The sequence below is a fragment of the Melanostigma gelatinosum genome, assembly GCF_949748355.1.
Source record: "Melanostigma gelatinosum genome assembly, chromosome: 14".
NCBI lineage: Eukaryota > Metazoa > Chordata > Actinopteri > Perciformes > Zoarcidae > Melanostigma > Melanostigma gelatinosum.
Genome location: NC_136647.1, coordinates 16,479,850 through 16,505,425, shown reverse-complemented (window position 1 = coordinate 16,505,425; position 25,576 = coordinate 16,479,850). Strand labels below are relative to the sequence as shown.

The 25,576-nt window shown below is 41.1% G+C and overlaps 1 protein-coding gene across 1 annotated transcript in view; it reads left to right on the top strand.

The window, feature by feature from the left end:
• Positions 1–21,771, top strand: part of gabrb4 (gamma-aminobutyric acid type A receptor subunit beta4) — a gene marked incomplete at both ends in the record, with an annotated part of 52,051 nt that extends 30,280 nt beyond the window's left edge. Inside the window, 8 exons of the mRNA XM_079283974.1 lie at positions 4,591–4,658; positions 6,385–6,605; positions 13,061–13,143; positions 16,588–16,725; positions 18,561–18,713; positions 20,133–20,389; positions 21,016–21,105; positions 21,427–21,771. Of these exons, the coding sequence (XP_079140100.1) occupies positions 4,591–4,658; positions 6,385–6,605; positions 13,061–13,143; positions 16,588–16,725; positions 18,561–18,713; positions 20,133–20,389; positions 21,016–21,105; positions 21,427–21,771 (1,355 nt within the window). The remainder of the gene's footprint in view (positions 1–4,590; positions 4,659–6,384; positions 6,606–13,060; positions 13,144–16,587; positions 16,726–18,560; positions 18,714–20,132; positions 20,390–21,015; positions 21,106–21,426) is intronic.
• Positions 21,772–25,576: the final 3,805 nt, after the last annotated feature.

The window sequence follows — 25,576 nt, the reverse complement described above, 5'->3', positions numbered from 1 at the left end:
CCTGCTTCTGAACGTGGCCAAGACCAGAGAGATGGTGGTCGACTTCAGGAGGAAGACGACGGCTCCACAACCGCTGAGAGTTCTGGGAGAGGATGTGGACATGGTGGAGGAGTACAAGTACCTGGTGTCTCCATCGACAACAGACTGAACTGGAAGAACAACATCAACGCTGTGTACAAGAAGGGGAGGAGTCGACTCTTTTTCTTGAGGAAACTTCGATCCTTCAACGTGTGCAGCAAGATGCTGGAGATGTTCTAACGGTCTGTTGTGGCCAGTGCACTGTACTCCTGTAGTCTGCTGGGGGAGCAGCATTGGAGCCGGAGACACCAACAGAGACACCAACAGACTTGACAAACTGGTTAAGAAGGCCGGCTCCACCATCGGCTGCAAACAAGACTATCTGGAAGAGGTGGTGGAGAGGAGGACACTGAAGAAACTATGATCCATATTGGATAACCAGGACCACCCTCTCCACCACCTCCTGCAGGGACAGCGGAGCACTTTCTCCAACAGACTGATGCAGCTCCGCTGTCACAAGGACAGATACAGGAGAACATTCCTGCCCTCTGCCACATCACTGTATAATAAATCACCTCTGGCCAAGTCAAACACAAGACTGTAACACTGATACACTGTTGTTGGTGATCTTGTGCACTACTGTTTTGTTTATTTTTATTTTTTCCTACTTAGTTAACTTAATACAATTCTATTCAGTGTATATACTGTGCATTTGTATTACTTTGTTTCTTAAATTGAATAGGTCCTGCTCTGTTATTTTATTATATTGTATGTCGTGTGCATTTTCCATTCCCAATATTTTATTTGATTGTGTCACCCTGTTTGCTGCTGCCACAGACAAATTTCCCCTTGGGGATGAATAAAGTACTTTTCTATTATATTCTTCTTCTACAGTAGTTTTGTGTGCAGCAGAGGTTACAAATAAATGACAAAATTGTGATCATGTTTTTCTAATTTTAAGGTTTATCAAAGCTTTGACCAAATGGTCCAGTTGAGATCATTAATAAGATATTTTATGATCCATTTACTCAAATTAAATCAGCTGGTTTGGCTGCCTGCACACAGTTCCACCAAAGTGCCGCGGGTTGGTTCCCACATTTCTTTCTTCAGTGAACTTGAGAACAAACCTGCTAACTTGTGATTGACTGGGGCCGCTGGAGAACACCAATACTACTCCGGCGACGTGTTAACCTGTGCATAAATTGCCCAGCACACAGCTGCCGCATGTTTTTTTCAAAGCAATTTTCAATGTTATAAACCCAGGTGGTGTTTAGCACATGTATGCCAATCCACTTTTATTTGCAAGCTGCACCACAATAGCTCGTTAAAGTTCAGATGGATTCATGCACTGAAACGTGTGCAGTAAGTTTTAGTTCGGGCTGTTAATGTGTATTCATAGGATTTTTGCCTCTATGTCTTTAGCAAACGGTGCTTAACGCTAGAGACGCGCCACTTGAGTGAATGATTGATTTGGAGTGGTGTTGGTGCAGACACAGACTCAACGGTCCCTGCGGTCTGAAGTTGGATCGGATCCTGGCAGTGCGCCTGGCAGGAGGGGGTATAAGTCTGCCCAGGCATGCAAACAACCCTGTGTCAAACCACCTGTTTCAGCCATATTTGCTTTGGGTCAGTGAGACGTGGTTGGACTTTGCACGGGGTGCTTGGACCCCGTTATAATTTCATGCAAGGCAGCGCGTGGCGATACACTGAATATGTGCTGATACAAAGTACAATTAAATGTGTTTTAAACAAAGTGGACATCACGCTTGGTGAATTCTCACCGATAGGAATACAAAAAAAAAAGAATTTCAAAGGAATTTTCCTTTGTTTCATCAGAGCAAACTGCTGCGGGACTAAAGCATGCTTCATGAAGTTTTACCCAACAGTGCAAGAGTTTCCACTGGCTAATGTGGACATCAAACTAAATGCTGGTCAAATACTTTTCGTGAATATTTCTGTCAAACTAAATGTTTTTTGCTCAGATGTGCTCATTCCTCTCTTACTTCATACACTCGCATGTACAATGAGCTCCATTCTCTCAGTAATTGAAGCCAGACACACGATTTGTGGGTCTACGCTGTCATCACAGTGATGAACACGATAGTTAGAGAGGGCAAAGTGCAGACTGACAGCTTTGATTGGACTGTATTTTTAGCCATATCGAATAAAAACAAGAAGTGTAGTCGTATGGCCTTTTCATGCACTTAGATTCTTTATCGAGGGTTATTGTCAATTTTTTGACATTCTCAAAAATATTTATGGGATCTGAACTGTGCAAGTCTGCAACCCATAAACGTCACCATAACACATGCTGTCTACAGTAAACGTCAAGATCTTTCCATTGCTTTTGGCATTTCAAAGCGTTATATTTTGAGAGGATTCAGAAGAAACGCTGAGTTGTGGATCTGATCTGGTCAAACACAGACAACACACACAATATGTTGATTTAAAAAAACAAACCTGAGCAGTACATCCATCAACTGAGCATAGACATGCATCACCCCATCTCCTGTGAGTCACAGTGACCCACAACAGTCTGGACCTTATCCTAAAAAATTAAGAAAATCAACGCTACGTAACGCTTGCTTCAGCTCCTGGCTGTCACATTGTGCGAGATACGACTATGTGAGGGAACGAGACCGTGCAAAGTTTTAAAGAAGAGAGTAAATGTGAAAACAAGTCATCTAAACAGATGTGCAAAGAACAAACAACTAACTTCTAGCTGCTTTTGATCAGGATTCTAAAAACAAAACTGTTCATTTCTCGTCATTAGCGTCTTCTGTTTTGTTCTTGATTTGTGCAGTGAGTCAGAGGAAAAGACGAAGACAAACAGTGACAGAGAGAGGAGGGGTCTACATGGATGGAAACGGGGAGGGGGGGGGATAGAAAATGCACATAAACATAATGTTTAAATCCTATTTGAGTAAAAGAAGGTTCTGTACCTCCTGATTGTGATGATACATGCAAAATGTACACATTGAAGTACAGCTGTTTTCTGTGTTGTTTATGATCCTTATGATCCTAATGTCATTTCCACTGTGATACCATGAAACATGATCTGAATATACTGATTCAGCACTGCCTCATAAACCAATCACTGGAAGGTTTCTGCTGTTTCTGCTCTCTGCGTCAGCACTTCATATTTTGTGGCCTGATCATTCTCGCTGAACCAATGTAAGGCTGACACGGTTCGAAGAGGGGGGGGGGGGTTACGTGTTACAGATAACATTAGGACTAAAAGGACAAATAATTTGTACTGATAACACACTGAGAATCCGCGTCGAAAGAATCTATTCACTCACAAAGCCCACTGCCTCGGGTAACAGCTTCTCGAGTGCTGGGGTCTGGTTGTCTTACCTTTTGCTGCCTGCTAGAAAAAGTACAGAGTAAAGAAACACATGAAAGAAAGAAAAACAAGTAACTGTGAACAGACTCCAGCCCTCTCTGCAGTTCTTCGTCTGGCTTCTTCAGTGTTACTGTCTGTGTTGACCAATCAGGTGTTGTTGTAGTGTTATCTCTACATTAACAGGCAATGGGACAAGATTTCTGTATCGGAAGCGTTCTAGTTTCTGTGTGTAGTCCGTCTGTAGTCCGGCTATTATTGGCCCAATCGCTTTTGAGCAGAATTTGGTAGCATGCAGTTAAAGCGTCTGTATGGTGGGCAGAAGAGGGGGAATGCATTGGCGGAAACGCCATCTCGGAACCCATTGGCTATTGTCTGACAACGATTTAGCTGTCGAAACATTCAGAACTCAACAAAGGAACCTCGTTCATACTGGTTGTTGTCCCCAGAGGGTAAAACAACGTCAAATATGGTTCCGAGATTGGTTGGAGTGTGATGCTAATATTCTAAAGTTTATTTGGATTTAATCTCGTCTGAAAAGAGCTGAAAACAACAACAACAACAATGAACTCCAGGTTAGTCTCAACAGGAGCGCTCAAGGGTCAGGGAATACACATTTATCACGGCAATTATTCAAAATGTGTTTCAAGCACACAGATGTGAAGCATGTAATTGAATATGTTGCACATAAACTTATCCGTGTGATCATACGCAGCATAGTCACACAGTATGTCTGAAGGCATGCTACTCATGCTTACCGTGTGGGCGCATGGGCACTGTGAATGGATAATCCTCGTAAACCTCCAGTCGTGTGAATGTTGATGTGTTATCTGCACATGTAAGGGAGATGATGTGCATAGCTGTTTACATGTCTACAGCATGTACTGTAATCATGTAAATGAGACAGTCTGCTCTTCCTGTTCCTTGCTAGCACCAGAAATGAAGATGGATGAGTGCATTTTCCCGCTGTTGTTTAATCAGCGTATGAACAGCAAAAACAGATTTGAATGTTTCATCAATGTAGTTCAAAATGTCTGATGTCTAAAATCCATTCTTCTGAGTTGCAAACATTTTCCACGATGGAAAAACAGACGTGCGAATTTAACATCATCATCATCATCATCATCAACTACTCCATCAATGTACTGTGCGTGGTGCACACACATTCAAACTACACCAGTTGCATATTATCCTTCTTGTACTTGACAGCTTTTGCTTTGCTCCCTCAGGTCTTCCAGTCAGCGTAGGAATGAGCATCAACATAGCGAGCATCGACTCCATCTCAGAAGTCAACATGGTAGGTTACAAACTTCTTTGTCTCGTGATCCCTCATTGGCTTCCCACTTACAACTACTGCCAGTTGTGATTATTGGACAAAATGGCCTTGAACTACTGATATTTTGCTCATATTGTAATCCTTACACTACTCTGCCAGACAGCACATATTGTTCTGCTCTGACACAGACTTTGGAGCAGTCACGAATGCAGGCTGAGTTGTGAAGAAGGCAATACGGCCGGTGTCTGAGTGACGTCATTCAGTCTCACAGCACCCTCTCCATTTCACTCAGCTTGACTCCTCCCACATGGTGCCGCAGATTTCCTTTTAAACATGTTCTGTGGTATTCTTTATTCTTTTGTTTGTTGGTCTCGCTTTTGCTTTTGAACGGAGCGAATGATTTTCAACCTGTTCAAATCCACAGCACGCTTTCTTCTTTGATTTGTTGATGATCTACTTGCGATGTCTTCTGGTGCATCTTTCAATCATGAGATCACAGTCGGAACACAGGAACACTTCTTATGATGAATCAAATGAATGCTTATGTTCATGAGGGGTATATACACACACACACAAAACAAACAAAATGACAATGTTTGCCATCGGCTTGCTATTTTTGTAGACAGTCAAGTGTCAAAACAGATTAGTGCTCTGTGTTTCTATTTCTATTTCTGCATTTGAAATAGCACATTTCCAGTGACAGATCGAGAGCGTTGATGAAGTTGTTTATCAGTCGCGTGGCTGAGTGCTGATTAAGACCTGGTTGTTCTTTTACTTAATCATGACTGATTCTTTTCAACACAAAACACATTGCATAGTTAATTACAAAACAGGGTGTCAGGGTTTGTATTAATAAGTCATGCCCATTGATACAAATCCTTCCAAATCACATGTATCATACTTCTGTTTTTATACCACTAAACATCTTTGGAATGAAGAGAAAAAAATACTACAGGTGAAATATTCACAATTGTTGAAATGAGTCCCAAAAGGAGTAGGACAGAGCCATGCAGTTTGAACGTGGGAAGTGGTATTATGTCCGTCAGTAGTATTGTCCCTCCCAACATGTGATATGCTATACTGTGGATACAGTCTAAAGTCTGGGGTGTTGGGATATGTAGTGTTTGTCTACATTCAGTCAGGAATGGGTATTACTACACAGTTTCAAATAGATTTTGCCATTTCGCAACTCCCAGTTAGATACAGCCTAATACAGGAGTACTAGCACAGCTGTGTTTATTGGTTTGGTACCCATGTACTATTTCACAAATGCTGAGCTGAGCTTTTCCGATTGTGAAACAATTTTCATGATCTAAGAGCATGAACACAGTGTTGTAGTGCCCTCATGGCAGATGCATTTCTGTTATTGCTGTTATTGCCTCATCGGAGTCGCTTATTCCTCTTTTTGCCCTTCCTTAAATGACATTGTGGTAAACTCCTGAATAGAGGGATTATAGATTTAAATGTTTTCAAATGTATTATGTCTGTTAGTACACACCATCTTATTTGTGCTCTCATATGTAACATACATTATGTTACTGTCTGTCAATTGTGATTTTAGGATTATTAAAGGTTTTTGTTTTGCCTGTGATGACGTCTATATTCACGTCTTACTCCCATTTTGATAAACCAAACTCACTCAAATCAGGCACTTGTCAGACGATTGCTAAATTTCTTCCGTAGCTCACAACCTTGTGTACAATTGACTTTTTTCTTTTACTTCACATAAGTGTTTCCTTCTCCCCAGGACTACACCATCACAATGTATTTCCAGCAGAGCTGGCGGGATAAGCGTTTGGCCTATAATGAGATGAAGCTAAACCTGACTCTGGACAACCGTGTAGCAGACCAGCTTTGGCTCCCTGACACCTACTTCCTTAATGACAAGAAGTCCTTTCTTCACGGTGTGACGGTAAAGAACCGTATGATCCGACTGCACCCAGATGGCACTGTGTTATACGGGCTGAGGTAAGATTTTTAATTCACCCAAATGACAGTATTGTTCCACAAAAGTCAGAACTATTAAGAAAACTGATAACACATGATCAGTGTTAATTGTTAAAGTATGACTGAGAGTTTGAACTATAGCAATGTGCGTTAATGCGACACTATGTAACCTTTTTAAATAACTCACACATTCTTCCTCTTACAAATGAAATGTTGAGTTCTTCGGCAATAAAAGCCGCTTCAATGCACTAAGGGGTTTTGCGGCAATAGATTTACTGGTCTGGAGTTGGAGTGGTCAGAGTTCAAAGGGGAGATGGCACACGTCTTATCATTGGGGTAGAAGAAACATTCCTTTATTAGTCCCACAGTGGGGTAATTATTCTCTGCATGTGACCCATCCCTGTGTATATAGGAAGCAGCGGGCTGTCAATGACAGGCGCCCGGGGAGCAGTTAGGGGTTCAGTGTCTTGCTCAGGGACACTTCGACACAGGACACGGTGCAGCCGAGGATCGAACCGGTGACTTTTCGGTTGGCGGATAACCCGCTCTACCCAGTAAGCCACGGTCGCCCCCGAACACAAGTGCAGTTAAATCTGATCTGCACTTGGCTCATTTATTGGCGCACAAGCGTACCAAAAACGTTCTGTTGGGCCGAGCGCAACGAAAGAGCACCTGAGCAAACAGCATTCCTTTATTGTCTGTGTTGTAAGCCTGCAGCATCGCAGCTAGATATTCACTTCTTTGCTCTTGCAGTCCGAAGTTAAACAGAGTAGGTGAACTGCCCACTCTAAACTGCCCGTAGATGATTTTAATGTGAGTGTGACTGTGTGCGTCTGCCTGTTCCCATGGCGATGGACTACAGAGACCTAGTCCAGGGTGTTTCTCTGCCTTTTGCACAGTGCATGCTGGGAATTACACAGAAAAGGAAGGTGGTACGGTATAGATGGATGGAGTTTTCGTGTCTTTTTAAAATTTTTACTTTCAGAAAGATTTAATAATGCAAGAAAATGGAAATATAGACATACAGGAAACATATTTAATTTGTGCTGGGATAGGTTTCACCCCTCCGTGACCCTAAACAGCATTATCACATTCAGAAAATGGGTCGATGGCATCACCAGTATTTAGAGATCTAGAGCACGAGCGAACGGATGGAAAGGACGAGTGGTACTTGCCAACAGTAAACTGCTGAAGACCCAGACAAACTCCTCATAACTTTTGACTGCTGCCTCACATGTGGCGCCAGAAAAACAAGATCACCGCTGCTAGTGTTCTGGTCTCAATTATGACACATTTATTTTTGGCAAGAAAAAACGACTTTAAAGTTGTATTTATAAAGTTGATAGTCCACAAAGTTCTAAGTGTGACTCAGGACAAACACCAACAATATGTTGGAAGGAGAGGGGTACATTAAATCCAAGACTCTTTGTCCCAGAAAGGCTAAAAAAAGGTTCAAAATACTCACTACCTCAATGTCCCAGATCACTGTGACAAACTAGACAATTCAGTCAACAGTAAATGCGCACAGAGGGACTCATCTAGATTCCCCAGGGGACGGCTAACAGTACGACAGCGTCCTGAGGTTTGTTCAAGCTCAGAATGGATCGCTGCTTTTCTTAACACAAGTAAAATAAAGTAGTCTGATGGAGGCAAGGAAGCTGGGAACGTGTTTTGTGCCATGAATAAAAGAAAATGGCAGTGACAAGGTGTAGATCATACGGAGTAATGAATTATTAATGCAATAATCAGCATTCAGAAACTCTGAATGACTGAATTGGCGCTGACACAAAAGGGGATTTGATGGCAATAGTTGTTTTTTTTCCCTTTTTCCTTTCATGACTCTTCACAAGGTATCAGCTTTGTGGAAATGCAGTCTCACTGCTGCTTTTAAAGGCTGCGCTGCAAATGTCTGCTTTTTTGGATGAATCTCTAAGGTTTGCTTTTCACCCTCTGTGACAGTCGCACATGGGCCTGGCAATGTGCAAGTGCAATCTTGGCGCACCATGGTGAGAAGGGTCTGGATGGATGTTCTAATTTTTAGAGGACTACGTGAGCAGGTGCGTGTTTTAAGGCTAATCAAATCACCTTCTGTCTTCCCCCTTCTCCGGCTGTTTAATGGCTACGTCCTACAAGCAGTTTTAAATAACGTTATACTGTAAGTAAGAATAACCCATTTGTGTAAATTCTAATTTGGTATGAATCAATTCATTAAATGTATCATTGATTGTTTTAAATGTGTACCAGATGAAAAACTTGACATGTGTGCACCTCCACCAAATGAAGCAAGTGGAAACGGGATCCATTTCAAGCCATTTGGTGCCAACATTACACTGTGCCACCTGATCTGAATAAACATTCCCAGCTGCTCCACGTACCTCCGCACATCCGGGTTCCTTTCGAGCCACGAAAGTACCAAGCAGACACAAGTATAGTAAAAATGGACTTGTGCCTGAAGAAAATAGCATGACGCCTGCCTTTGCACCTCTACTGGCTTTGTGCCTGCATGAAACAGAGAGCGAAGGCTGTTGCTAGGGACACTAGCATCTTCCAACACATTGGCTTCAAGCATACTGCACATCGGGTTTACTGTTACCATCACGCACTGCAGTAATGGCAAAAGGCAGATGGCATCGGGCCCTTGGTTCTGTCTTCCAGTCCATTTTTTTCAGCAAGTGTACAATAATTAGAAGCGGTGCATAATCTACATGCCATGTTGATTTCAGGACCTTTGCAAGCCTGTAAGCATGCGATTAAACCGCTTTGTGAAAATGTTTGACTTTGCTCAAGGGTTGTGTGGACATATTCCCCCCCCCCCCCCCCCGAAAACAATAGATGTAACTATAACAATAGAAGTTGTGTTCTCAGTTCAATTCGTTTGAATGCTGCGCCTCTGGAGTTTGACCACTCAAGGTTTTCTTAAGTGCGTTTTCTTGTAAAGCCTGTTTGAATCCATCCCCCGTGCTACACCTGCGCACAGTAGAATGCAAACTGTGGGACAATCGCATCACACACACTGCTGCACATACTGCTGCGCTCTCACCTATCCACTCACTGTGAAATGTGCTGGTACTGGTCTTTTTTTATTTATTTTTTTCAAAACAATTTTTTACCTTGAATCCTAATTTTTAATACAAGCTCTACTACACAACTGTGTTCACATTTTTTGAATCCACTGATCTCGTGTTGAGCGTTGAATGGTGCGTTCTCCATACCGGCAATCTTTATTCTGTGGATAAACCAAGCACATTACAAAACATCAAGTTTTTTAGGCTGCATTTTATTTTCACCAGGATTTCTACAAACAAAAACGTACATGTACAGAATGTTTGCTATCGTCACATATAACTTTTGAAAAAAGCAATTTTAAGTGACAGAATTACAAATAATTTTGTATTTCACAAACGTACATATGCCCTTAATTCCTTTCTCCTGCAGTCTTCATGAATTCTAAGAATAAAACAATGGAGGAATGATAGTGCACTGGAAGCGCAAAAGTCAAATCAACTCACGTCCCTAGAAGGAATATTGCTTTCACAAACCTTGCTTAAATTGACATTTTTGAGACATACCGTGGTTGGTGCTTTATTTTTAAGTGAAGAGGAGGGAGGGGGCCGGACCTGAAGACTGCTGAGTGGTGCAGCAGAGCGTTTGGGTGTTGCAAACAGACAAAGTCGTTCGCAACGTCAATAAAAGAAGTCGGTGTCAGTAGAAAGTGTCCGGCCCTGTGTGCATGACAGATCAGCTTTTTTTCGAACTTGCCAGTGAGTCGAGGGGCTGAGTCATCCATAAAGAACTGACAACCCAGGTTTTATAGTGCACGTGGTCCTGAGAACATTGAGGGCTTTCTTTTGAGGGAAATGTTTGCCAGATGGTGATTTCTCTCTTCCAATCTTATGTACCTCTGTTTATTAAACCATGGCGTAGTACTATGATCTTCTCTGGTAAGCAAGCTGCCTCACAGAGAGGGATACAGGAGTAGACTGTGTGTGTAGGTGTCAAAACTATTGCTCATATATCTGAAAGCCTCCCTGTCTGTTGTGCTGAGCCTCTTGGATCCACCTCCAGGTTGCTTTTAGTTGTCACGTAATGCGGGCACGATACATGGTTTGAAAAGCCAAGAGTGGCCTGTAGAAATGAGTGGAGCTCACCTTTTAGTGGTGAATCAAAAGTTCTTACTACCTCCGACACTACGCCCTACTAGTGAATCTCTTTTTGTGTGTTTTTGCATTGTAATCACATGAAATAATTTATATTTATTTACATCAATGATTCTCAAACTCTTTTGCCCACGATGTAGATTCACACCTCTTAGTAATAATGACAGTACAATACAAAACACCTAGCATTGCATATCATGTTGCAAAATCTGCGACGTGAACAGACCGCTGAGTCTGAGGTTGCTGCTTGACCGTCTCTGGTGGGACTGGAAGTTGCTGACCTACATCTGCTGACATTTCCAAATCCCAGGCCCTCGCAGTGAGCCGTCCCAACTTGTGCCGAGTCAATGAGGATTCTCTCCTGACTTGTTAACTGTCACATATAAAGTCAATTGTACTCGTCCTGAGTTTTTACCTTCTCTCTGCTAGGGTGTAAGGGGGGGGGGGGGGCTGCTGCTGCAGGGATCCACTGCTTCATTGTGCTACCAGGGGGTATTGTCTTTAAACATCAGATGGGTCTTGACAGGTGATGCCTTCCTGTTTATGATCCTCCATATTTCACTTACAAGATGCATTTCTGGCATATATTCTTTTGGTGATGTAATTGTATTACCACCACTTCAACTTTTGTACTTGATCAATTTAATAAAAATGCTGTGCTTAAAATGTGTTGGAAATCTGTAAAGTTCACTCTAATTGGACTTAAAGGCCCTTAAATGTAATTAAATGTAATTTCACAATCAGCGTCTTACTCTGAACAACAGGATCATACATGAAGACGTTGAGATTTATTGCCGAAGTTAGAACAGCTTTGGTTGTATCAGATTAGAGAGTTCTGTATGTCTTTATTCCTCTGGGTATAGTAGCTGGTAACTTAGATGTTTATTGGTTTAACACCGTCATCCACCGCTTTGCGGAGAAACACTGTGTTTTTTTTCTCTCCAACTTCTTGCCTAGAAAACCATGATTGCCGAGTGACCTTTCCTATTAATGTAATTAGGCATGATGTTGTCTCCTCACAGTGTGTGTCAGCGGGGGCCCTGCTGTACACTGCGAGGCAGCAGGGCGGTGCAGCACAGCACAACAGAATGCAGTTTGAGCAGCTTAGTGCTTGTGCAGCAGAATGCAGCTCAGTGTCATTGTGAATATATATATACCTGTCACACATTTTGTTTATATATTATTTTCTTTACCCTTCTGGTGCCTCCTGCTATCACGGACCCAGAGGCTCCACGTGCTTGTGTGCTTATTTGGCCCAATCAGCTTCAGCAGAACATATTTTGTTTCCCAATTACCCGCCGACAGCACCTCTGTTCACCCCACCGTGACCAATTTACAAACTCTGTGTTCAAGCGATATATTTCCAATGCAAACAGCATATTATCTACTGTATTACTAAATCTAAGGTACAGTAGATGGTGGTGCACATTTGCTTACTGCTTTCACCGTAAAACCACCGCCTGTAGCAGTATTGGTGGCTTTCACCTCAACATGATTGATAATCTATCCAAAATGTGAAACATGCTTTAAAGGGTAAAGCTTCACATTGCTCTCATCATGCTCTGTGTCAGGAGCCACCGGCACGTTCACAGGGGAACGAGCTGGTGGCTCCTGACACAAGAGATGATGAGCTGAAAATAAATGTTTCTATTTCCTTTACACTGGAGGGCAGTAAGCGAATGAAAGCTGGTATGATGAACACATAGCAGCTGGTATGAACAGCAGAAATGTAATTGCTAAAATGTGCTGCTCCAGTAAATATTTCAGTTAAATGCCAAAGACCCCTACATGTGTAGTTTGTAGCCAAAGCTGGGTTTTGTCCTGCGCTACTGGGTTTATTGATATTAATAAACCGCTATGCATACATATTTTCTAAAGCTACCTGGCAGAAATGCAGATCTTGGAACCAGCAATGAATAACATGCATTGACAAAATAGCAGATGCTGAACAGTTAGTGATCCATATAAAACGATATATTTCTCCAGACTACTACTCACGGAAACATAAAAAATGCTACAGTGCTACACAGTTACATACAGTCAAACCCACTAAGATGCATGCGATAGTGGCAACATGTCTTCTCAATAATATCAGTTCAAAAGCTATAGCCGTGAATTATTGAACGGCTTTCACGTTTTTCAGCAAACAGCCACAAAATAATTTCTATGAAAGTGCAACTTGAGTAAGTGGCGGACACACTGGTGGTTCATCATGTTGTGAAACTTGTTAAAGTGCCCCCCCCCCCGTGTTAACCTTTTTCTGGGAAAACATTTTGTGCATCCATGTCATTATCTCTGTACTGTTTCTGTTTTTCTTAGAATAACCACCACTGCTGCTTGCATGATGGACTTGAGGAGGTACCCTCTTGATGAACAGAACTGCACCCTGGAAATTGAAAGCTGTGAGTATAATTTGACTTTGTCTCTCACAACAAACACTGAACTCACAATGCAATAAACATGACTGCCATGTTGAGTTACCTATAAAAATTCCACGTAGTTAATTGAGTTTTTTTGTGGTAAATACATTTTCATGACATAATTTAGAGGTGTCGTTCGTGAAATATTTGGCATCTTTGCAAAACGTGTGCCATTTGTCAGATGAGTGACCTCTGCAGTTGATGACCGCCTTGAGAAATAGAGATGAAATCACAATGCTTGCTGATGTGCATTGATTCGTATTCCCTCAGTGTGACAGATGGACAGGCCCACCGCTGAATCGTTGAGTGGTGAAGGCAAACTGCTAACATTAATATTAGGGACCTTACTTCATCCTCTATATGGCTCTTAACATCTAAATTATACTGGTTCCATGCAATGTGTGAAGAAACACCCGCCACATCCACAATATTCATTTCAATGAATAATTTGCACATGTGACACACGTGTAAGTAACAAGGAAATACTAATGAGTAATTGGTTAAGTGTCATTTAGCACCTGATTAATCGGGAATGATTCATTAAGGCAGTGGTCAGTATGTAGATATCCAGATATTTGGTTCAGTAAGATAGTATCCAGTCGTGTTTTCTCAATGATATAACTTCAATTCAATTAAATCATCATCTACGATTGTCCCTAAAGGAATAATTGTGGGGAATAAGCTTTTTTGCTTTCTTGCAGGAGGTTATATTAGAACAAGACAATAAATAGTCTGGATTAAACAAACACGATATGATGTGCTAATTATTGAATTTTGGAGGTTCTGGTAGGTGGATATTGTCACCTTTTGGACAATCAGGCTAGCTGTTTCCACCTGTTTCCACTCTTCTTGCTAAGCTAAGCCAAGCTAACCACCTCCTGGCTTTATCTTCATATTTTCCATACAGTTATTGGGGGTGTACTGGTTAGCCCCTCTGTTCTGGATTTGTTCTGAAAATCTACTCCGAGAGCTACGAGAGTTATGATCCATCTCTTTTTGAGTAGTACGCCTCATGGCTAACAAACTGGCATTTATGTGTGAAATTGGTGGAGTTACCCTTTAAGATCATAATAATGACGGCTTGACTCTTGAAAAATAACGCAGACTTTACACGATATCACACAATATCATTTAATTGACATCTCATGTCTGTTTGTTTTTTTCAAATGCTTTAATTTAGATAAATCAATATCCAGGAGAAAAATGTGCTCGTGGTGTAATTAAAAATTGTATTTGCTTGATCATTTTCATCGACCGCTCCATCACTTGCTCCATACAGCAGATATTTGTGGTCCTTGTTGTTCAAAATAAAACTGCAGAGTGTTTACCCTCGGGGATATCAGTAGGCAATGAAATATGGATATGCCATGAATTAAAAAGTTGCAAGAATATCTGTTAATGCTCATGGAATAAGCTGCGCTAGTGGGAGTCATGCACATTAGCCATCAGTCTGAATGATTAGGCAGGCAGTTGTTTCAATTTCACGAACAATGTCACATTTCCTTACCCTATAACCTCGGAGGGAGATTTAATGGTGATGAATCCCGGTCCTTGAGTGAGTTCAATGCCATCCAGGTCTGAATGTGGGGTCGTAGAATGTGAAATGTACGAACACTTCCCGGACTGAGAAATTGCTCTGCCGTGAATGCATACTGCCCAATTGACATAAATCTTCTGCTGTGGTAACTTTCGATTGCGCTGCCAGTTGAGAATGTGTGGGAGCGCCATACCAAGTGACACGTGTTAATAAATATTCATGCACCAGTTAATGCATGCATTGATATGAAGCTCCATAGGAGTCTGGACTGTAGAGCGTGTGATTGCAGCCGAGACAACATGCACATTTAAGTCTCAGGTAGAAATGTTTCTCCTTTTCTTTTAGTGCAGTCTTTGGTGCTGCGTGGTCCTACAGGAGCCCATCTCCTCACACCGTCTGACTACAATCCGTAATACATCTTTAGGATTATTTTGATAAACCTGTGATGTCTTGTTAAAAAATGAATTGTACTTAACTCAACCTGATAGTCCCATATCTAGCGCTAGGTTTGAGTTTGCCCAGCCTGGTCTCCTATAAAGTACATTCCCATTAAAACAAAAGTGCATTGTCAATTAAGTTTCGAGGGGTAAGTATTTTCTCCCGGTTTGTTTTTGATGTATCACAAACACGTTTCTAATTATAGTCTGCCGAAATCTGCATGGGGAGGTCGGGTCAAAGCTATCATCCCGGAGACAGCTGTTCATGTCCCGTGTGAAACCAAAAGTCAACGTTGACTTATTTTAATTTAATAAGCTAAGCTATTGAACATAACCAAGCTGTTTTGTTCGGTTTTTGTTTTGCTGTATTTCAATTTTCAACATTAATTACATGTTTTAAACTGTTACAGTGCACAACATTCTTTCAGAATGAGACCTTGTCTGGTGGCTTCATTCCAGTAAGTTAGCAGCAGAAAAATCTTTTCTATTTCATTTTATTTAGTTTTAGAGGTCTCATTGAAGAGAATTATGTGAAGTCATATACCCCACAAAAGGATGAATTTGTAAAGAAATTTAAAAACAGGCTTTACCAATAGATAGAAAAGTCCATTGATGGCAAAATTAGTATTGTGAAACAGTTTTGCAGCTATACAAGTATAGTTTTGCCATGGGATACATAGTTGTATGATTACAGTTGTCACTTTGATTGATGTAATGCTATTTCATTGTATATTTGTTGAAATCATTGGACATTTTCAATTAAAATACAGTTAGCAATCAGTTAAATACAGGGTGATACTAATAATATTGCCAATAATGAATCAACAGAGCTAAATTTAATCACAATGACAGTTGTGGACATTGACGAATCTCCCTCTGATTATCGGGTGCTGTGTAACTCATGTCCGCAGGGTAGATTGAAGTGTGTAGGGAATACTAATGGGAAAACCCGAAAAAGAAGCCATCGTTTAAAAACCTGTTGTGCTGTTGTCCCACCCCACAGATTTCAAAATGTTTCATGCTTATATTAGTTATAGTGTGTGCTTCACATTGCTCTTGCCAAAACAAAGAAATGTGTGAAACAAAAAAGTATTTTATTGCACTTTGACAGAGAAAATATTATTTGTTCCGTTGATTTTTGCTGGTTGGGGGTTAAGATGGGTTACGATTGGTGAAGATTAATATGATCACGAGCCATTTCAGGAAGTAGTCACAGATTCCTGCAACGCAACAGCCTCCAACAGTCAAGATACCAGGACTGAATAGGTTGTTAGGTTGCTTAGCTCTGGATGACTGTAACGAAACATAGAGTCGATTGAAACAGTCAAAGCGACCTCCACTCATCATCCATACTCTTGGAACGGACTTTAAATAGAAACATGGTTATCTTTAACGGCTGCTTCTTCCCTTTCTCTTCTCTCGCCCTGAATTTGCCCCCGACCTTTGACACAGATGGATATACCACGGATGACATCGTATTCTATTGGCAAGGAGGAGACAAAGCCGTGACGGGCGTCAACAAGTTGGAGTTACCTCAGTTTTCCATTGTAGACGTCCGTCTAGTGTCCACGATGGTCAGTTTTACCACAGGTAAGTCTTTTGTAAAAACAAATGCTTCTAATTTGACTAAAAGTCTCCACTGCATGCACAAAATGATTCTTACACGCTCTATGAACACATCTGGATCCGTGTCACCGCTTTGAGTTCTGTGAGTGGGGGCATCAGGAGACACGTCATTGTCACTGTGGGGAATATGATTATATTTGGGTCGTGCAGGAAGACAATTTCCTTTTTGGTGCAGCAGATTGTAGGTGGCCATTTCCACATGTTTAAATAATGTGCACTGACTTGCAGAATAACAAAAACAATGTCAACTGAAGTACCCAACGTTGGCTCATGATAACTACAGTCATCTGATATATTTGATCGTTGGTGTTCATTTTAGAATCACAATTGAAATTAAGCACAAGAAATGTACAGGAGTTGCTGTTACTTAAATTCAAGTTTGGGATGCTTTTCCCTGAGTATTTCTATTTTTTTGACACCTTCCAATTCTACTTCAGTGTGAGCTTTAGGTTGTCAAATTTTTTTGGACAGAGCCAGGCTTATTGTTTCACTCTTTATGCTAAACTACGCTAAGCTAACTGTATATATTCAGCGCACAGATGGGAGAGTGGGATTACTCTTCTTATTTAACTGTCAGCAAGAAAGTAAATGATTGTATTCCTCAAAATGTTGAACTTTTCTTCAACTGTAAAGTAAAGAGTCAGATTACCTCTTCCACCACTGAGCAAGAATATCTGGATGTTAATTACAGCACAGTCTGCTTTCAGTTCTATATTTCAATCTCTGACTGACTGTATAGAGATGGCTCTCTGACTCTGACAGCCCGATGAAACAACCAAAAGTCATGCGTTACTAGAAAATCAGTAATCGTATTTCTGTTTACCCAGGGCTGCCGAAAGACAAAAGTAAAATTCAAGTGTAATTCTAATGTTAGAGTTTAATGAAACCCGTGAACATTTGTCGCCACCATTAATCTAGGATGTACTTGGGTGATCTAAGCCACTTGTCTCAGGTTTGATGAAGTATGTTTGCTATGGTATTGATTCATTAACAGATTTACAGGAACCTGGAGATGATGAGGTCATTCATCACTGTGTGTTGCCCCACAGCGAATAGCCTTTTAGATTAAAACCATCACGCTTATCTGAAGCCTTTTCTCATTGGTGACATATTGGAAATAAAACTGGAGCTAGAACACATAGAATGGAATTTAACTACCTATATTTAGTGCAATTTGTATTGTTTCCAACCTCGTATATTGTAGCTGAAGCAGAAGAGATCCTTGATGTAAATATTGCTGTTTGCATCAGCATTGCATTGTTGTGGTTGTTTAAATTAAAGTGCAGTCATAAGACCAATTAATGTCTTGGCACAACCAGCTGACATTTTACTGTAAAATGCACAATGGGTTGAGTTACCACCTTGCAAGTGCAATGGGCGTGCGTTTCAATTATGCACCTCTAAAATGCCGTTTTTGGTGATGTTTAGAGGACAGAGAAAGTGCAAAAGAAAAGCAGAGCAGCTCTCTGTGAAAATTCTCAGAGGGATGCTGGAGCTGCCTGCTGAGATAGGGGGTTGCAGAAAAATCTGCCGTGTTTGCGACTTTCTGCCATGTTTAATTGGAATCGAACTTGTCCCTGGAAAGGAATCCATCGCTTTGGGGAAATGAAGTGCTCCATCTGAACAAATGGAGAAATGACTACCCTGCGCGTTGTCAAAGTGCAGACTTTGGAACTCTTAAGTTGCGCCAACGTCACCCACCCCACCTCCCTGCTCGCCTTTTTTTTTCCCACTGATGTGTTTTCACTCTGACTCCCTGCCCTTTTCCCAAACTGTCACTCGATCCTTTCTCCTTACAGGTTCATATCCAAGGCTTTCGCTGAGTTTCAGGATTAAGAGGAACATTGGATATTTCATCCTGCAGACATACATGCCCTCCATCTTGATCACCATCCTCTCCTGGGTCTCCTTCTGGATCAATTATGATGCTTCTGCAGCTCGGGTGGCCCTGGGTAAGAAACATCCACCACCGCCGCATGATCAAACTTCCAACTCTCCCTGTTAAAACACAGCTATTATCACTGGAACCAACAGCATGTGGTAGACACATGGTCATTGTTGTTATGTACATTGGTTGCACTTACTGGCACATTCAAACTATGTGCTGTGTAAACACTGACAGTCCTGATGTCCAAAGATAGTGATGAGTACTATTTGAGTATCTGAGAGGACTAATTATGAGTAAGCCTAAGAAACATACATACTTATAAAATAATATAATATAATGTGTCCAAATTACCTTGAAGTAGAACAAAGAATGTCACAATGTCCAACAAAACCCCTTCACTGCTTTTGTGATGTTTATGACATTTAACACATTTACATTACTGTGTGACAAAGAAGCTCTCACACTCACTCATATTTCGGACGAAAGGGGAATTTACTGACCTTTGACTGCTGTGTCATTGAACTTATTACAAACCCAAATCCTCGAACATTGGTCAAAATTGCAAGATTAGAACAGAAATTGGGAGTTCTGTAAACAACACTTTTCTGTAATTTCTATTAACAAGAACTAGGTATTTATCAATTTTCTAAAACTCTTATTCCTGCTACTGTATGTTAATTTATGTGGTCTCCCCCAAATTAAAGGATAAGGTAGCAGTAGGCACCGTGAACAAAATGAGAAAATGTCACTTTTAAAATTTCTTTGTAGTACAATTGGCTTAATCATCAAACAATACAAATATGTAGGATGCTAAAAACATATTGCCAGTGAGTTTCACTGTTGTTTTGTAAAACTACAGCAGTAGTGGAAGGTAACTAAACACATTTATTCAACAACTGTACTTACTGTAAGTTTAATTTTGAGGCAATTTCACTTTACGTGAGTATTTCCAATTTCTGCTACTTTATACTTCTACTCAACTACATTTTCAACGTGATCTCATCCCCACTGCGTCATCGTAGTGAAGCCTTTGCGTAGTATCTCGACGCAGAAGGACTGTGTAATGTTACTCGGTGAACTTTTGGTTTGACTCGCGACTCGAGTAAAAGTCTTGTTTGTTTGAAACAGGATATAAAGTAGTTACAATTAGATTCACCTTCCCAGCTACAGCATTAAAATGCCGCTTATGTGCCAATGCAACAGTAGTGCCAATCAAATGATATGATCATGTTACACTGATAGAGGCCGTTCTGTTGCCTAATGACCTTTTTTTATTCAATTTATATTTTGCTGATAATAATTTTGTACTTTTATTTCCAAATTTAGAGGTCAGGACTTTACTTTTGATGCTGTATTTTTACGTTGTGTTTGTACTTTTACTGTATAATTCTTCCATCTCTGATCTACAGTAAGGTCAGATGTTGTCAACGACTTCTGTGTGTGACGGCGATTTCTTTGTTTCTGTGTGTGCTGTTGTGCTCAGGTGTGACAACGGTGCTTACCATGACAACAATTAACACCCACCTTAGGGAGACTCTCCCAAAGATTCCGTATGTGAAAGCCATCGACGTCTACCTCATGGGCTGTTTTGTGTTTGTGTTCCTGGCCCTGCTCGAATATGCCTTTGTAAATTACGTGTTCTTTGGCCGGGGCCCTGCGCAACAGAAGAAAATCAATGAGAGGCTGAACAAAGCCAACAACGAGCGCACAAGATACGAAGAGAAGCGCCTGAGGGAACAGGTTTGCATCTTCATCTGCTACCTCTCTTTCACTCTCCGTGTCAGTCAGGGCTCAAGTACAAAACAGCCAATGTTCCGCACATAACATTTCTAGCCACAGCCGTTTTATCCACAGACACATATGCAGAATTCCCCCAAGTAATCTTCCAGAAGCATACTGATGCCACCACAGCCCAATATGTATTCACCAACCATCATCCATTGCTTCTACCTCGACACTGCTTTTTTAGCGAGCATAGCCCTTTTCATTGAGATAGCGATTCATCGAGCCCAACAGTGGTGTAAAACATTCTCATTTTTTATTTAGGTTGCTGTCTATGTTTATGCTGCAGGCTTCATTCATTCTCACTCTGCTACCTTATGTTTTAATGTGAATTTTCAAACTAAACTGGACAAAATATCAAAATGCGGGCAGTTTTGGCAATGGCGGATGCTGAATTGGTCAGACTGAATGAAGCCTCCCTCCCCAGTTTTTTTTGTGTGACGTACTAAAATGCTATGCTTATTGAAAGTTGTTGACTGCTAACTTTATGTCTGATGCATTGTGTATTTTGAGACAATGTGCTTATTTGCCAGAATTTTTATAGACGTTTTAATGTTCTCTTCATTTTTCTTTCACATTGCAAGGACTCCATTTCCGTGCCGTATCAAACCAACACCTTCAGGTCATTTACACAGCGAAGAAATCTGTATCTCGAGGAACAAAGAAAAGTTGGGGTACATGTGTTTAGAAATCATATCAGCTGTAGGCCAGCCCTCACAGTAGAGTCAGATTAAGTCTGTTCAAATTACTTGTGTCACTTTTTTGTGGAAAGTCACTAATAGATATCTGTATAAAGAAACTCGTTAACTATTTGTGTGACATGCAAGAAATTACATTCCATATCATCCCTGCATTTATACAGCTTGGGGGACGGAGGGGGGGGGGCTGACGGGAGGGGGGGGCTTGATATAGGTTTCATAATATTGGGGATTTGGGGCTACTGCTCGACACTTCCGCTCTTCCTGACTCGTCGTGTCTTCCCCGTGTCCTCGCAGGTGGATGTTTATGGAAACATGCTCCTCACCACGCTGGAGATGAACAACGAAGTGATGCCTTCTGACGTGGGAAGCAGCATCAGTGACTCTCGGAATTCGGTGATGTCCTTCGACAGCACCAGAGTCCAATTCAGGAAGCCCCACGATGGCTATAGCCACCACTCGCTGGATCGGAGCGCTATGCGTAGCCGGGCCAACTGTCGGCTACGACGACGCTCCTCCAAGCTCAAGTTGAAAATCCCAAACCTGTCAGATGTTAGCACCATTGACAAGTGGTCCCGGGTCATTTTCCCTATCACCTTTGGATTTTTCAACCTAATCTACTGGTTGTACTATGTGAATTGATGTGCATCCCACTAGGAATCATGGGCCATATTTTGAGAGCACATTAAATTGGCTTTGATACAGTTCCAAAATATGTATACACATATACAAGTTGAACATATGTATATGCATATTTCTATATATTATATTTATATATACACGCGTGAAATCTGAAGGACCTTTCTGCTGTACAAAGTATTAATAGGATGACTTGAATGTTTAAGAAGAATTGTGAGAGAAGAATTTCAAGGCTTTGAGTTTCTTTTTCCTCCTGAAAGAAACAAACAAACAAACAAACAAACACAAGATCCCACCTGGGTGGTTTGGAACTAAAGACTGCATGATATTTTTGCTGAAAAAAAAAACAAGAAAAAAGAGAAAGTGAAAGCTCTTGAGAGAGAAAAAGATGTCTCAGAGTCCCATCGACTTTTTATTGATACTTGTTGTGATCAAGAAATCCTCTACTGCAGCTCGTGAAATCAGTGGTGGCTCGTCTGTTCAGGCATCAGCTGAGTGAGATCCTTGACCCCCCCCCCCCCCCCCAGCCGCCCTCACCTAACCCCACAACCCCCGCCCATCGGCCATGGATAACATGCACGGAAATCTCCGGTTCTACTATGTACAGCAACCTTGTTTGGATTATGTGTTGTTCCTTGGGTTTTTGAAGTGATATCGTTCTCTTTATCAGACATCGGCTCTGGTCTAATGGGCTCCATTAGAGGCTCGCGTGGATGGGATGTTTGACCGCCGCATTCCCGCCCAGAGTCAAAGCAAACTTGTGTTCCTTTCTCTTCTCATGTTATTTTTAGAAACACGTCCTTGGTGGGTTGGGGGAGGGGAGGGGGGTATTTTTCATTATGGTTGAAAACAAGTGCTGATTATTGTAGATATGATTTTGTCTTGAAAAATACTGTGATTTCAGAGAGTGTCGGAACATGTTCTAGAGCTAGGGCATTATGAGATAAAAGAGTCAAAGGTATGCATTTCTCATTTTGATTGTGTGAAAAAAAGAAAAAAAAATATTCTATACATTTTATCATTCAGTATTCTCATGAAAGTATACTTGTACTGTTTATTTCCTCCTATTGATTGATTCTCATGCTCTTCAGACGCAGAGTTCATTGACGTCATATCCTGCTTTGTGTTTGCTGTGAGGAAATGGGAGGAGTGCTTCTGTGATTTGTTTGAGATTACTCCACAGCAAAGAGTCATGTATTTATATTCAAAAGAGTCAACATATCAGCCCGCAGTTTGACCAGTTGTCATTCAGTGTACAGTATTTCTTTGTTTGTTCGTTGAGCATTTGTGTTGGAGTAGCAGTTTGTGAAGGCAAGATTATTTGATTGGGATGATAACGGGCAGCTCTGGCAGAAGACACGAGGAGAAGGATTCAACATTTCACACTTTAACTCGATCAGTGCCGTCACACTCCAGAGGATCAGAAACATCAGCCTGATCAGGAATGATGCAGCGATTCTCGGGGATACAATGTGTGATAAATAGCCATGAATTGAAATATTGACCAAAAGGCCTATAACCATATGCATTATTGTTTGGTTTTGCTCTCACAGACACACACACGCACACACACACACACACACACACACTGCATATTCAGTGCTCAGGTTCATTTGCAAAGTAGGGGGGAAACGTAGTGTAGGACCCTGTATTTTTGGGGAAATAATCACGTTAATGATCAAGTTTTTTGGTTGAGGAATCCATATGAGCCACCGAATGAAAAGTTAAAGAACTTAAGATGAAGTCAGAGCATTAGATGGCTGAGGCAAATAGACAGTGGACATAAGTAGGGGAGCAAACTGATTTGAACAAATCCTCCTGTGCCTGTTTAGCTTCAGTTGAAGTGCAGATCAGCATCTTGTGTCATCTTCACTTCGGGCACAAACAGGCTCTACTTGGCGCAACAGGCTCTGAGCAAAACCGACGCAACCAAATCTACCATTGAGTCCTGTAGCAAAAAACAAAAAAAGTGATTAATTAGAATACGCAGCACAGTCCCTTTGAAACACAAATAGAAAAGAGAGGGGCATTTTCATATACTGTACACAAACACATGGGAACAAGAAGAGGATGGAGGGACTGCAGAGAAATCAATTAATCATCAGAAACATCCACTCCCCTCCGAGCGCAGGATGTAATATGCATAAGATGTCTTCAAGAAGGAAGACCGATCAGAAACCAGGTTTTAGTCCGAGTTTAGTATTGATTTTTGTTCAAATTTAATGCATTGTTGTCATAATACTGTAGAAGCAAAAGCAAGACAAAAAGATCCCCTTTAAGTACCAAGTGATCCATAAAAGATATTCAGGAAAATGGCATGAGAGTAACAGGAAGACATACTGAGCTGAGTGCTGTGTTTCTGTCAGCAGCTGAACAATCTGCCGTTCGTCTCTCAGTCAACTGTGAGGTCCAAAGGATTACATGACCAAAACATAGTGAAAAGTCTTACATGTGAAAAAAAAAGGCAATTTGTTGTTATTTATGACAAAGCAGTTTCTATTGTGTTATATAGAGATTACATATTCAGTATTAAACTGTAGGTGTCTGGTAAGAGTACCGGCTGAAATGCTGGCATATGTGCACAAATTCAGAGTTCTTCAAAAAGTTGCCAAACGGAAGCGAGTCAAGATTGAAATGCAATGAACTTGAATACGGTAGCATTATTTGTTTAAACATGGGTGTGTTACGCGAGCAGCCCCTTATGTAGCCTCGAGGCGCTAGGCTCAAGCAGAGCTGAGGAGCGGCCTGTTGAGCTCACTTCTTTCTAACTACACACGCCCAGATTTCTTTCATCGTCCTCACACACTTTTTGCCGGACTTCACACAGCTCCCTCTGGAGCCACTAAAGGCATTATATACCGATTTTCTTTCTCCACATATGCAGTACTTCTCCCCAAGACCTGTACACAGACTTTGGTGTGTGAAATCAGTGGAGTTCCACTTTAACTAACAATTGCAAGTACTAGATATGATTCTCTTTGTGCCAATTGGGTTTTGCAATAAGCTAAATAGCAGATCTTGATTGTGTTCCCACAGAATATGGTTGGGTATATGATGTTAGAAATTTCTGAGTCAGGCACTTTTGAGGTGGTGATTACCGGGGTGCACATTCACACTTTCAGGTAACCTTGTCCTGTAGAATAAAAACAAAGACAGGTGGTAATAGTCAGTGGATAATGAATGCAAACTCATTCTAATAACACCCTTTTACAAATTAGTTGTTCATCCTGGTCTGCACACAAACAGCATGACAAACTGTCAGAAGGCAATATGATGGATCTTCACTAAGAGTAGAGTTAGGGTGTGAGGTCATGGGATACTGTTCTCCAGTGCAAGAAAAGCACATATCGTTTGTAAAACATATGGGGCTTAAAAGCAACCATAAGTGTTATTTAAACTAAAACAATGGAACATGTTCGACCAGAAAGAAGCCTAATCCATCTACTCTGTGGTTTCAACTTGCTCTTACTTTTTTTGTAACACAAACTAACACAAGTATCAAATTCTCATTCAGGTCGGTTTATCCTCAGTAATGAATATCATTTTTTTTTTTCTTGGAATAGTTGATGCATATCTTTAATGAGCTCCAGACACACACAGTGGAGAAACTAAGCAGCCCTTGCATGCTCGCAAAATATATTGGCCACTCATTTCACTGGACATGAAATCAGCACATTCATTCCAAAAGCTGTGAGGATCTTCTGTTCTATGCTTTTACGTTAGGATATTAGCTTTTACAAGAGAGAAGAGAGATTTCTTTTGACACATATGTTCAAGGAGCAGAAGAGGAGAAAAAAAAGTGTTGAAC